Source organism: Salminus brasiliensis, chromosome 22 (genome assembly GCF_030463535.1).
Source record: "Salminus brasiliensis chromosome 22, fSalBra1.hap2, whole genome shotgun sequence".
NCBI lineage: Eukaryota > Metazoa > Chordata > Actinopteri > Characiformes > Bryconidae > Salminus > Salminus brasiliensis.
The window spans coordinates 17,587,179-17,602,681 of NC_132899.1; the positions used below are offsets into that span (position 1 = coordinate 17,587,179).

Here is a 15,503-nt window from a genome sequence, read left to right on the forward strand (position 1 = left end):
CCAGGCCACATGATGGCAGCCAGCGTCTGTAGTATTTTCACATAATATAACATGATATAAATATAAATGAGAGGGCCTCTGATATAACACTGCGCCGGCACGATTACGCTGGGTGATGACGCAGGGAGCACTCATCCCAAGGCAGTCGCGTGGAATGTCCTTGGACCCACATGGTGCTGAAACAAACACACACAGGCTCAAACCAACTATAGGCAAGAGCGGTGCACAAACTAGCATAGATAAGTCCATACCCGTTCCATATAAATGAAAAATGTTTGCCACGGCCTATTCTTTCACATAATTATGTTAGAATGCTTCTCTGGATCAAACAGCATTAAACTACACTGAATAAATTGTGCTTTCATTATTCTACTAGACTAATCAGAGTGACATGTAGGCCCTTAGGTGCTACAATTAACAGTAGCATTGGTAGGAAAAGGTGCACAAGCAACAGAAATTACTGCAACCCTCAGAGGATTGTCAAGAAAAGTCGATTCAAGAACATCGAGAACCACCATGCACAGACATCTCCAGGAAAGAGGCAACTGCTGCATTCCTAATCTCAGGCCACTCCTGAACCAGAGACAATGTCAGATGTGTCTTACCTGGGCTAAGCAGAAAAAGAACCAGACTGTTGCCCAGTCCTCCTTTAAGATGAAAATAAACTAAGCAGTGTCTTAGAGGTCTGGAGAAAGAGTGGAGAGGAACAGAACCCAAGGAGTCTGAAGTCCCGTATGAAGTTTGTAAGTGCCCAAGATACTACCGAATTAGTTGCTGACCACAATATTAGTACTTGATTGATCAGCCAACTCTCCAGACCTGAATCAGACCTCTAGATTCTCTATGGGGTGTTGTCAAAATAAATGGACATATTTGAGCATTTCTGTATTGTGCACATTTTTCCGTTTGATCTCATGGAATATTCTAATAATTTGCATATGTGACTTAAACTGCAAAACAATATTACACTAGACATCCAGGATTTAGCGAGGCTATGTGCAGGACCTTCACCACATTGTCACCTCTATAGAAATTGACTTACATAAATATTCACACACACACACACACACACACACAAAGGTTACCCTGCACTGTAAACAACACTGATATAGTCTGAAAGTGAAATACGCTGCATAAATGTTGAAAACTACCAGACACAGAACACCAGCCTGTGCTAAAAAAAAAAGCAAGCAAGCAGAGTCAACACAGAGTCAACATAGCTATCAAGGCCTCTAGTCATATTTTGTTTGCATGTGCCTGTGTGTGTGTGTGTGTGTGTGTGTGTGTGTGTGTGTGTGTGTGTGTGTGTGTGTGTGTACTAGTTACTGTTCAATGTTGACTCAAGCATTCAGGCTTCACCATGACCCTTGCACCAACATGGAGAAATGGAAAATGTGCTCGAAAGGAGAATAAGCAAGTGTGGCAGTATGTGAGTGTAGGCATCTCCGGATATGTTGTCATTTGTTGATATGCATTTTGCTCACTAAAATGAAGTGTTTTGGTTACATGTGTAGCTTAATTTTGTGTGTCTTTATATGGGAGGAAAAGACGTCACATGCTGCCTCTGTGGTGCAGTTGTGCATGTGTGTGTTTGTATATGTGTGTCATTGCTGATTCACATCTTCCCCCTGGTCCAAACTGAGTGAGGCAGGCAGACGAGGCAGTCGTGCGTGCTGGAGGACAATAAAGCACTGGTGAGAACTGTCAGCAGAAGATACGATGAACATTATATAACTGTAGTCACATTTCACAGCACACAAGAAAAACTCATAACTCGGTGCATAATGACAGTGCATGTTCACTTACATACAACTGGCAAAACTATGAGCAAGCATTGACTGACTGTGCATTCATTATACTCTATTCAGCTCATCATCAGGCAGAAAGCAGGTTCTGTAAGATCACATTCAGCCATTCACTACTTTATGGCTACATTGCGTGGGTAGACTAGTCAGGATTTGAGCTCAGTGGTTGTCATTGTGATGCACTACACCACACCACTGCACTTCCTCCAACCTGTCCTAAACAAGCTTGTGCCTTTTTGGATTGCAACAATCCAAAGCACATTTTAAGTATCTATCCCATCTTTTTTGCTTAATAACCACAAAAAATGATTTGACATGCCAGCAAAAGGATGCAAGATGCAATAATGCTTATCATGTAATGAAGAGGTCTGAGGTATGAGGAAGTTTAGGTGACCATCACCACCTTTTTTTGAAAGATTATGGGACTGTTTTATAAAATGTGTGGAGAAGAAAAGTATGACCACTACTGAAGATCAGCAAATAAGTGTGTGTAGCAAATAAGAAACCACGAAAGAAAATATGACTAAGTAATGAAAATATGACTAAGTGAGGCAGTCATCAAGGCCAAACTACTGATAGCACTGTGTTTTAGCAGAGACAATATACATGAGGAGACCGGCCACTAGTTGAAATATGAATGGAAGTCCTCAAAGTCCTGGCCTCCAGCAAAAAGAACCAATCTGCTTGCACTAATTGCGCAAATAAAATGATATTAATCGAGATGGTACAACAGATCACTGACACTGATTCAGTATTTCTTCTAAGCCTCATAATGAGTTTAACTGAAGAAGCATCTAAATGTGGGATGTCATGTCCAAACAACTCAAACACTGAAAGAACCCCACAGGAAGCAACCCACAGCTCCGATATCTGCTTCAGCTGAAATTAGATGGACACTAATACGTCTTCCTAACCAAATCGAACAAGGTGCTCTCTAACACAGGGGTTCTCTAGGAAGTGGAGAAGGAAATTATTTCTGAATCACATGGGCTTAAAGAATCAGGCGGCAGATGCGCGTAAGCTTAATTTATGTCAGAACAGAACATTGTGTAACCACCATTGGAAAGAATCATAATAGTTATTTAAATACATATCTAAATCTGAACCGTTATCTCTCCAGCAACATGACCACCCAAATTAAAATCACAATGATTTTAAAAAGGAATGAAGCAACGAAGGGCATAACTAATTTCTGCTGCTATTTTTAGTTGTAAGGACAGGAGATCTTTCAGATCCTACCATCTTTACACTCACATCAACATACAAGCATCTCTACCACTGTGCCTCCGTTCTTGCTATTCCCAGAGGAGGTTAGTGACTAACCCTAGCACAGAAAACAATGGGGAGGGAGAATACATGAAACACACAGATAATACAGCCATCATCAAGAATTGTGAGGCATTTACAGACACTGCGTAATATTAAGTCACTAGCTTCAACTCTTGCTATATCCATACACCTTCACCTGTGCATATAACTACAGGTACATAGCTATATACTTATATATCGTTGTATATACAGACTCGCATACTACTACACAATGACTACAGTAAACATGGTTCCCTTCCGTTCTATCAAAATGAAGCCAAAATTGTCAGCTATGTTGTCAAATTTGCAACCACTGTGCTGTAGAGACCAGAGGTCTTCCAAAACAAGCATGTCTCGGACCGCCTTCATTGAGCTTATAGTGCAGAACATGTTTTTCCCCTGGATACCCAGTTTGCCTGGTGAGTTTAATATTTTAACAGCAAAGGCTCATGTGAGTTCCACTACTACTCAGTTACTTCATGTTATGAGCAGAAAGGGTGCAGAGCAGGTCCTGCAGATGGTCTCTGCCAGTCAAATATGTCAGTCACTTCATTCTTAAGTGTAATTCCTGCTTATGATTTAGCATAAAAAGGGTATAAATGCTGATTCTGGGACAAAATAAAAATGTGCCAATATTAGCACAGGGAGTTGGACACGGAAGACAGTTTAAAGTAGAAAAAAATTGATGGAAGACGAGCTGTTTTGTCACTGAAACATATGAGGATAGACAGAGCTACACATCATACTGCAACCGGCCAGTAGCAGCACTAGACCTGTGATTGCTTTACTGTTGAGAGACTTAGCACAATCCATGATATTTACATTTACATTTAAGGCAGAACGACTTACAAAAGTGCTTTGCTATTTACCCAAGGATAACCTCTGCTAGTTTGAATAGGCTAGAAATTCAAAAGATACCTCTAAGTTTAGACACTACTAAACACAAGTCAGTAAGGTGACCACTCTGCTATTCGCCCAAGTATTCTCAGAAGAGGTGGGTCTTCAGTCTGTGTTAAAAGAGCGCTGCATATTTCTACAGTCATTGCTAAAAAAAAAGGTATAAATGCCAGAAACCATTCAGGACTAGGTTTCCAAAATACATCATAACACAAAGAGGATTTTTAAATGGTCCAAAAAGACCCTTCTGACAGTTCAAATGATCTGGGAAACTAAGCCCAAAACATGTATTTTCATGAGTGTATCACATTTAAAAAAAAATGCTGTGTGTTCTACATATTGAGGAATATTTTTGCTGTCGTAACAAAATCTTGAATCTGTGAAAACCTTTAAGACAGTGTGTGGTAATAATGTAGTAAGACTTTCCACTGTTGGCACTGGAAGTAAAATACACAGACAGAATTGCTCAGTTGCACATATTTTTTATACACATGTTTAGCAGTCATTTTGGATGTGTTTACTGGAATCAATTCCTTTTATTTTTAATTGACAACCACAAAAAAGACTTGGGATGCTCACAAGAACAATGCAAGAAGCAATAGCAATCATCATGTATAGGGGCTGAGAATTTAAGGCGACCATCACCACATTAAAATCTGTTAGCGAGAATGTGGGACTGCTTTGAGAGGTGTGTGGAGAAAAATAATATGACCGCTATAGAAGATCTGTGCACAACAGAGAAGAATGTTTGTCACACAATAAATTCAGATCATTTAAGGAAACCAATATGAAAAAGTAGTGTGAGGTAGTCATCAAGGCCAGAGAAGAAGCTACAAAGTGCTACAACACCCTCTTAGCAATGTGTTTTTTGCCATTACTAAAAAACAATTAGGCTATTTGTTTTGACTGCCAGTGAATCCTACTACTGAATAGAATTTACACTTCCACTAGAACATCATAGACTACAGAAACAGAGGAAAACCGAGAAGTTGTCTGGTGACCTCACATTCACTTCTCCCTGCTTGTTACACCAGACAACTTACACGAAAACATCAATATTTCATTGCAACATTACTTCAGGTCTGGTAGACACTACAGCAGGGAAAGCAGGCCATGGGAGATACCATCAAACCCTGAGACCTCAAGAACTGACACACACACACACACACACACACACACACATATACACTTCAAAACACACTCTTCTCTCTCTCCCTCTCTCTCTCTCTCTCTCTCTCTCTCTCTATCTCTCTCTCTCTCTCTCTGGAGGACAGAAGAGTACAAATGTAGGTCAAGGACAACCAAAGCAAGGAGGAAAACTAAGATGATCTGAAAACACAGATGCTCTCAATTAAAATCAGTAGGATCTCTATGCTACTTAGTGTAAAAACTCTTCTCTGACATAAAAAGGCACTTAGAAACAACATAAACAGCCATTTATAGCCTCCTGGATGATACTTTAGTACACAAGAGAAGTGAGTTGTAACACTGTCAGATTGTGTCATTATCCATAAGTTTACAGCTTAATTATGCACTGGACCATGTGACATGCATATGGCCTTAGGTGTTAAGCTCATTGCATAATGATTTGATTAAAATACAGCAAGTTCAGCCTCTTTGGAGTGATTCTGCCTGACATACAGCCTCACACTGTAAAGATCGCCTTGTGCTCTGATTTCTTTGCTCACATTCATTTACATTATTTACAAGTAACCATGAACTGCCATCATGCAATAATAACACTGTGGCACAATTTGTGGGAGCCAAATCAGAGGCATTTTTTCAATCACTGTATCTGCAAACGTCGGGCTAATACACACAAAACAGAAGAACAATGCACATTGTGTTGCAGAAATATGACAGGTGTGATATTAAATTGTGGTATAATAGATCTGACAAGATGCTGTTTCAGAAGAACTGACAGGGTCACCCTCTCTACACTATGCTACATTCTGCTCAGCGTTGCATTTACAAATCATAATTAGCTCTTAACTAGGGCTAGGTGCATTTGGAGCCTGGGAATGAGTTAGGTCTTTCTGCTCTTTATAGGAATTGTGACATGTGTTTATGGTATAAACCCATTCCTAAGGGCTGCCGTATCAGAGCTTATTAAATCACAACATGTGTGCACCTTAATAACCACGTAACTACACTGATTTATTGTAGCATGTGAAGTGCCTCCTTGCACCAGCCTTAAACCTGCCTTAAGCCTGCTCTTCCAGGTGCAGAACAACTGACTTAAAAACATTTCTATCTTTCATTGCTATCTTGGACAAAGGTCAGTCACCCAGGCAGGAATTAAGGCCTAAACTACATTTTATTTTCAATAGGAATCTCCATTCAGAATGTTGTGTAGTTCAGGATTAGGATTAATCCCTGTCCAGGAAAACAACCCTAAATGTGAAGACTATTTTCACTCCCAGAGCTGTATGTAAAATAAGTGTTCCCACAGCAAACCTGTATATCAGAGCAAAACCCAAGCCATGAGGAGGAAAGAACTTCTTGTAAAGCTAAGAGACAGGATTGTGTGGAGGCACAAATTAGGAGAAGGCTACAAAGAAATCTGCTGCACTGAAAGTTCCCAAGAGCATAGTTTGGAACAACCAGGACTCTTCCTAAAGCTGGTCACCCACCAAACTAATTAATCGGGGAAGAAAGGCCTTGGTAAGAGAGGTGACCAAAAACCCAATGGTCATTCTGGCTTAGCTCCAAAGGTTCTGTGGGCAGACAGAAGCCTATCTGTCTGCCCACTCAACTTTCTCGCCTCAATTCTAAGCATCATGTCCGGAGGAAACTAGACACTGCTCATGACCTGCCCAACACCATCCTAACAGTGAAGCATGGTGGTGGCAGCATCTTGCTGTGGGACTGGAAGAAAGCTGGGACTGGGTGACTGGTCAGGGTTGAGGGAAAGCTGAATGGAGCAAAGTACAGAGAGAGTGGAGATATCCTAATGAAAACTTGATCCAGAGCACTCAGGACCACTCAGACCTGGGAAGGTTCACCTTCCAACAACACAATGATCCTAAGCACACAGCCAACGCAGGAGTGGCTTAGGGACAAATCTGTGAATGTCCTGAGTGGCCCAGCCAGAGCCCTGACTTAACCCAATATAACATCTCTGGGAAGACTTGAATATGGCGTTAGCAAGAATGTGGGACTGCTTTGAGAGGTGTGTGGAGAAGAATAATACGACCGCTATAGAAGGTCTGTGCACAACAGAGAAAAATGTTTGTCAGACAATAAATTCAGATCATTTAAGAAAACCGCTATGACAAAATAGTGTGAGATAGTCATCAAGGCCAGAGAAGAAGCTACAAAAATGCTACAACACCCTCCTAGCAATGTGTTTTTCGCCATTATTACAAAAAAAGCAATTAGGCTATTTGTTCAGGAGAAATGAACAAAGAAGCTGTAGCCACCAACCAAGCAGTGCCTTGAAAGTCTGTTTCTCAAAACAATAAGACAATTTATGAGGGAAGTCCCAGAGATGCCAGCAATCACTTTGCAGGAGGAACAGAATTCAGTGACTGAGACTGGAGCGAGAGCACCAAGTGCAACAAAATTATGAAGAGCTCTGCATACAACTGGTCTGCACTAGAAATCATTCCTTATAGAAGAAAAGCAATACATACATATGCAAGGACCTGCATTTAATCATTTTTGTATTCCTATGCTAAGGGGATTCTGGCTTACTTCTAATAGCCTCCCAAGGTTGTGATGTAAATAGAGTTGGTAATTTTGCTGTAAAGATATCTGAGCAAGAGTCTTCCAGAAAACTCCTAATTGATGCACACCTGCTCTGAGCTACTCAGGTTTTATCTATCAGTAGCTGCAGTAACCTAATCTCGCTTCACTGCTTCATAACATGTGCTGTGTGAACTGCATGAACTAGGCCAGGCATAGAGAGAGGCCACTAATAATACCCAGAGTGCTCTGGCTGTCTTGCTCTGGCGCTCCACTCAGAACTGTGCCACTTGTTTAAAGTGAGCATGAGACTTAAAATATTATCAACATGAACCACAAGAGCTACTAAAACCAGACACACTGTAGTGATATTTTGATTGTGGTGTGGGTGTTGGTAGCGTGGGTGGATAAACTTCGAGGACCTGAACAAGTTTTCTTAATTGTTTTTCTCATCTGAACACAGTTACAGCCTCGCCACGCACATTCTGTTCTCTCTTACTCCCTGGAAAATGTTTCAGTCAGTACACACTTAGCACAGCTATGAAAAACAAACAAAATCTACCAATGTAAAACATAATACTAAGTATTAAAACGGCAAGACAAGCATATTCACCATTTGTATCAGACTCAGATGGAATTTGGCCTCCGGCTTTAACCCATCCGTGCAGTGAAGACACACATAATCAAACACGTACTGGGACAGTGTGCACACATGCCCAGAGCGGTGGGCAGCCAATTGCTTCAGTGCCCCGGGAGCAGAGAGGGTGAAGGCCCATGCTCATGGGCCCAGCAGTGGCAGGTTGTTGACCTTGGGTATCGAACACACAACCCGACTGCTCCAACTGCTGAGCCACCTCTGCCCCCACATATATAGGTTATATATTTGTGAGATCAATTTTGTCTTTATTTCAGTTGCCGTCTCTTAAACTGTTTGTCTATAAGCTGAGGACAGATGTGTGTGCTTGGACAGATGTATGATAAAAACGCTACTGAAATATAGTAAAGTATTAGTTCATGAGTTAAAGAACACAAAGTCTAAGACTGATGTAGTCAGCTCATTTTTCAATATGTCAGCATCCAGCTGTTCTGTAACAGGAATTCCATTCCAAATATCTCGCCACGGTTTTATGAATGAAACTAAAGACTAAACAAAACTGAATTCCTGATTCTATTCAGTATCCAATAAAAATCTGAAATCTGAAAAACATTTTATAAGAACACACCCAACAATCAGCATACATGGGCTCCTCTAGGCAGATGCTTAGCTACCTGTGAAGATGATAAAATTGATTTTTTAAAGAGAACTGCTTCTAGGATTGCTAGAAAGGCACATCTGAACCCTTGTTTGACTGCAAAACAACAGTCTGGAGTGGTGATGCACTATTCTACTGTGCAGCAACTCCTGCACAAAGATGCACAAGTCAGGGTTTTTTAAAGAAACAGCTAAACAAGCCTGATGCATTTTGGAATCTGTTCTGTGCTTATATTTATTGTATATTATAGTTTCTATTTTATTTTAGATTTATTCATTTTATTGTGTGAAGCATGCTGGAGCATAAACCTGAAACATGACTAAAATACCTCCATCATGCCAACTTTAAAAAGCCTCTTCAAATGTATGTATATTTAAGAAAAATATTTAAGAAATATATCTAGAGATTAATATGAATTTTTGTGAGCTTAATCTTACCATTGATGGGAACCGTAGTCCTAGGAGTGACATCCAGCTCTAGTACAGGTCCAAATGGAAAAGCCCATAATGCTGATGCCAGGCAGCAGAGAAGCGTTAGTGTGAAGGTAGACAGTCTAAGATGCATCATGCCCACCATAATGCTGATGCAGCTGGAGCCTTTCCAGATCCTTCTGAGGCCACTTTGAGTAGATTGTCGGTAGTAAGTGCGTTGTTTACACCACTCTGCAGCACAGAACCTGGGATTTTCTTTCCAGCGATGCAATTACTGGCTGCAGGCTCATCCTAGTGCTGTCAAAAGTTGTACTCTGTGAAGAAAAACAAGAGATTCGTTACTTTCCTCCCATCAAATATACTCACAGATGTGTTGACGAGCAAATGAATCATGCAGATCAATGTCACTGGGTGTCCAAACTGTAGCTTCCTTTCAGGCAACCGTCTCACACTGTTGTCAAGCTCCCTAACATCATTATTTTCAGTCACTACCATTAGCACTTACACAACTTGACAATAAGTGTGGAAAGCATTTTGAAAAGGATCTCAGAAGATCTCTGAAGAATTCTGTCTATTCTGACTTCTTATGACTTGCTACACTCAGGGTACGTGCTACACTATGGCATGGCCAGCAGTTATGCATTTAACTTCTGATTTCTGCCTATTTTGTAATAATGTAATTAATGAATAATACTTCAACAGCATTTTGCAAGAATTGCTATTGCTTGCTCCTGGTCTCCCCCTACAGTCGGGAAGAGGGAATTAGCACTTTGTGCCACCTCTAATGGATAGCTGTACACATGCATTTCTGGACAAACTGAAAAATACTGAGCTGTTATTTGAAACATGTGGACCAACCATTGACTGCATATAAGAGTGGCAGTATTAAAGCTGCCGAAATTAGTTGCCATAGTCAACATCAGTATTTTTTAGCTGATGTTTTTTTTTTTATTTTTTTTTTTTTTAATTAGTCTTTTTTTAGGTCTCTAAAACTTTTCAAACAGTTTAAATAACAAACGCGTTTCCTCATTACCCCTATGTCACTGCTCCATAAGGTCAGTCATTTCTGGCTCCAGTCTGGTCAGCTCCGTTCAGAGCTACAGTTTTTTTGAGAAATTAGTATGACTCGGTTATGCAGTGTAACATAGTTCTCGAAAGAGTTTTCCTGCCTGCTTCACCAAAGTTTACATACAGTTAGCAGCATGCCAAGCCCAGAGGAGCACCACTATAGATGATATTCTCCCTTTTACAGCTCAACTGAACATCAACATCAACATCTGAAGGTAAAAATGCTATATAATTTTGCTTTAATCAGAACTTTTCATTTGCTTTACTCCCTGCATATTCAAGGAAATGCTTGTTTATTTTTCTGCAGTTCATCCATCTTTCTTCCATACACACTGCAAATACACACAGCAACCTTCGCATGTCTTCCTCAGCACTGTGTTTGCTGCTATAGGTTTCAAGGCCAAACGAAAAACACCATTACAAAAGTCATACATGGAAAGGCAAACACATCTGCCGAAATGAAATGCGCTGCATTACAGTGAAGGGCCTCTTTATTGAGCCTAAGAATTCCCATCATCACTGTTTGCATGGATTTATCCCCTAATAAAATAGAGCTAAAGGGCTTTGTGTTGATTTATTAATAATAGTTGTCGCTAAATAACTGTTACTTTTGGGTTTTGGGTTTAAAACACTTAAATGTTAAATTTGGATTGAATATTTCTGTAACATTAATGGACATTTTGCTCAATATTTTGAGAGAATACAAGATTTATTCTTAGCTGAGACAAGCACTAATGTTTAATATTTCAAAAAAAGTAAACAATGGTTAAAAGACTGCAAAGAGATATAGAATAAATTGATAGGCAGGTTCCATGTGTCTGGCAGGCTATATTAATGCTTAATATCCAAGCTGACATTTTCACAGATGGCTCAGAAATCCAATTCAGTCACCCAAATGTGTGCTTTTATGGTTTGTCTTGTTAATTCTCCTTCTGAGAGCAGTTAATCTATCTGGCGCGTGCGCCAATACCGCAGGAGATTTTAAAGAAAGGAGCATGTCAGGCCACCAGTAATGATCACTTGAAAGTGAGTTTGATGCTTGGAAATATTTATATGATAACCATAAAAAGACAAATACTAACTGAACCGCTGTAAGACTATTCATTTCATATTATTTATTTTCATTGTTTAATGACAACTAATTGCGACAGGGCTCAAAGCATCTAAACATATGAAGATCTTTATGAAAATTTCATTACTTAATTGAATTCTGTAGTGCAGCTAATGAAGAGGCATTAGGAAGAGCTGAAAGACAAAGTGCTAAAAGGGTTCTCTGGCATGATGCCACAGAATTTTTTTTTTTTTTATATCCATAAAGAAGTGCTGAATGGATCAAATGTGGCAGCGACAAGAGTCTATACTGAGGTCAGGATGTTGGATGATCACCACCACACCTCATCTCTCCACTTCCCAAGTCATTCCAAAAGTATTGACTGGAGCACCAACCATCATTCCAGAGAACACAGTTCCACTGCTCCACAGCTCAATGCTGGGGGGCTTTATACCCCTCCAGCCCACGCCTGGCATTAGGCACGGTGCCAATAGGTTCATGTTTATCTGCACCAGAGAGTCGTATTCTATCAGTAATGCCTCTTTACAGGTACTAGATGCGCTGTGTGTGTGTGCATTTTCACATCTGTGTCAGCAAAGGGTGCGACTTAAAATAGCTTAATGCATTTAAGAAAAAGGGGTGTCGACAAACATTTGGACAGTGTAACATACTGTAAAGATTTTAAAGGGGTTTCCTGATATTTTTTAAAGCTTTAAAAAAAGAAACACAAGGTTACAAGGTCACACTCATTATTCACAAAATGATGTGAATGATGATGAAGTTTTTTTATATAAGACTATGCTTCAGACCACCCTGTTTTTAATTTTTAGAACCATGACTTTGTTGCTTCTTATCCGTGATTCCTGATCGGGATTTGCACAAAGTATTAAATATTTTCAAATGTTGGACAAACAAAATTCATTCTTAGTTTAATTTACACTTATTTTATAATAACTATTTTTAAAAGAATTAAAAAGGCATGTTAATTAGATGTATTAAATCATTCACTGTTCTTAACCCATTCCACTCATAAGAGCCTAAAACAAAGGCTGACCTGAAATACCCTGCTAAACAAATCGAGATCATATACTGGAATGCTGGGGCACGGGTAGGAGTACTCTTGTCAAATACAAAGTAAAACCTTCAGATTGCAGAATATAATCTCATGTTTCACTCGTTGGTCATGCACTAAATGTGTGCTGACAGTTTTAATGGGAGCTGGATTTCTCTACAAGAAACGCACCAGTGCAGAACATCTTCCATACAGTTCAAACCAGCCAAGAGGTCCAAGTGTACTGGAATCCAGACTAAAAAATATATTAGAATTTAATAATATATACATATATATACAGTATGTGTGTGTATTTTAACACTTAAGTGCAGTCATGTATGCCTTCCCAGATTAAACTCTGGTGACCTAATAATCATCCCAGAATAACGTCTAAAATGATTTTTCTATCAGCTTTTGACAAGCTTGACTGAAACAGCCTTTTTTATGCTAATGTAGGACCAGCTCGACCTACGCAAATGCTTCGCTTAACCAGTAGAAGGAATTCTGATTCAGGATCAGCTTTAAGCATCAACAGCTAATCTGCTTTCATAGCATCAGCATCAAACCCAGCAGTAGAGAAGGAGGGAAACTGCAGAGGAAACTCATAGACGCACTGACAACTGACTAAACAGTGGACACAGTGTTTGCCTAATAATATTCCCCAAATTCCCAATATGAGAACACATTTACACCAAGCACGCTTCCAGAGAGGCTGTTTGGAAATGAGGAACAGTATCAGAATCATGGATTTCAATATTATAGACCACAAAATGAGGAATTATGGAACAAAACCGAATCTAGATTCTCATTCTAAGTGATATAAGGACTGAAGAAGGACTGAAATGAGTGAAAAGAAAAGGCTATAAAACAAAATCATGAGCAGTAATAGCACTGTGATTGGCTTTAAAAGGTGATCAGAACACATCCAGTAAGCTACCCCTTATCCTAAGCTTATCCTAACATCTCTACCATTCCTTTAAGTGGCTGTACTGATGAGATTAAGCTTAGGTGATAATGTCTTTCATTTCTTTCAAGACTTCAACTGTGATTAATTCATTTGTCTAATTGACATTGAACACACCGCTGTTTAAAAGGGTTTTTACACTGTAAATTCCTAGAGAGACTATTTCACTGTTTCCCTGCTCTGACCATCCAACTTCACTGTATGAGCTATTCACACTGTTCCCCTCAGCACCTTTGATTCCTAGCTTGTATACTTCAGACGAAACCGAGCTAAAAGCCATGAGAGTAATTGCCTTCTGCAGTTAGGTCCAGAGAGCCAACATATACCCACTTCAGAGAGCACATAAACAAGACACAATAGGATGTACAGCATTGCTTAAGATGAGTTCACAACTGACCATTTCCTCTATTCATGACTTAAATAGGTAGTGACAGAGTGCATACATTATCATCTAGCCTATATATACATATGACCTGAATAACAGTCATCGGCTTCTTGCATGCCTGGAGCTGGATGTACTAATTCTTCATCCATTAATGATACAGAAGAGAACTTTCTAAAAAGAGCCGTCTGTGTGTAATCCACAGAGACCAGGCATGAGTCCACACCACTGCGGCATTTTAAAGGGCACTTCTGCCAGCACTTTATCAGTCACCTTCACCTGCGTGTTTAGAGCTCAGCCACACTACCGTGCAGCTTTAACAGATCGACTGGAAAAAAAAGATGAAATCGAACATCTGAACCCATCTTTTGCTACAGAAACATCTGTGAACACGGTTTTAAAACGTTTCTACTTACAGTGCCTGACAGCCTGCAGCTATACAGCAGAACCGACCAGCGCAGTGTGTCCGCCTCAGTGGAGAAACCGAGCCAGGCTCTCTGAATCCCACAGAAACTGCCCGAGATGTAACATACATGCGGTTCACTGTCCCAGGTGAGGACACGCCTCTTCATGAATATTCATAAGGCTCGCGCGTAGCCCACGCCCTCCAACAGCGCGTGCTCTCAGAGGCGGAGCGGACATTGCCGGACTGAACAGTTTCAGGCTTTTCTGTTGTCTTTAAAAGCCGGCATTATCTCCAAACTATCTGTAGAGGTGAAAGTTAGCCGTTTCCTTTATAGCTGGACAGGTACACACTTTTGTGTTAAGCCCCTAACGAGCAGCAGTGTGCTAAAACATCCTCCTATAGATTCATTAATCACTAATTCAGTATGTGTGTGTGTTATTTATGGGTTAGCTGATGCGTGCTAGCCTGCTTTCACACACTCAGCGGGTTTGAGTCGGGCGCCACCTACAGGCTGAGTCTTCCCATGCCGCACTCTCCGTTCATTACAGAGCACAGCGTTGTGGGAAACTGCGGAGACGGTGGATACGTGGATACAGCTGTGGTGACTGCGAAGCCCATAACATATGATTTATTTACCTTCATTTATCTTCATGCATTTCCATCAGGAAACCATGCAGTATGACAGTAGTTTGCAGGGATCCCTGCTTCACTGATGCTCACTTCCACTTTCTACCTCGACTGCTATTTCGATCCTATCAAATCAAATCAAATCAAATTTTATTTGTCACATACATAGTCATACACAGTATAACTTGCAGTGAAATGCTTTTTTGACAGTCTGCTCACATCAAGCTATACAATAAAAATCTACATTTAAACTTAACTAAACCTTAACTTAATGAAGTAAAGTGCAAAAGTGCAAAAGAAAAATAAAATAAAAATGAAGAAAATAAAAATAGAATAAGTTACATTTAAGTTAAAGAATAGAATATAAAAATGAAAATATAGAAATATAAGCAAAAAAAAAGTACAGAATACAAATATACAAATATATATACAGAGATGAAATAGTGCGTGTCTGTGTGTGTGTGTGTGTGTATATACATACATATACATATGTACATATTTATCTGTATGTGAGTGTATGTGTGAGTTAAAAAGAAATATTTTCGTTATTGTCCGTAGTGTGTTTTCCGTGAG

The 15,503-nt window shown here is 39.9% G+C and overlaps 1 protein-coding gene across 1 annotated transcript in view; it reads right to left on the bottom strand.

Moving 5' to 3' along the window:
- sema4gb (sema domain, immunoglobulin domain (Ig), transmembrane domain (TM) and short cytoplasmic domain, (semaphorin) 4Gb) overlaps nt 1-14,398 on the bottom strand; it is a 34,968-nt gene extending 20,570 nt beyond the window's left edge. The window contains exons 1-2 of the mRNA XM_072666934.1: nt 14,314-14,398; nt 9,388-9,695 (exon numbers count right to left, since the gene is read on the bottom strand). Of these exons, the coding sequence (XP_072523035.1) occupies nt 9,388-9,526 (139 nt within the window). The 5' untranslated portion in view covers nt 9,527-9,695; nt 14,314-14,398. The remainder of the gene's footprint in view (nt 1-9,387; nt 9,696-14,313) is intronic.
- Between the last annotated feature and the right edge of the window lie 1,105 nt (nt 14,399-15,503).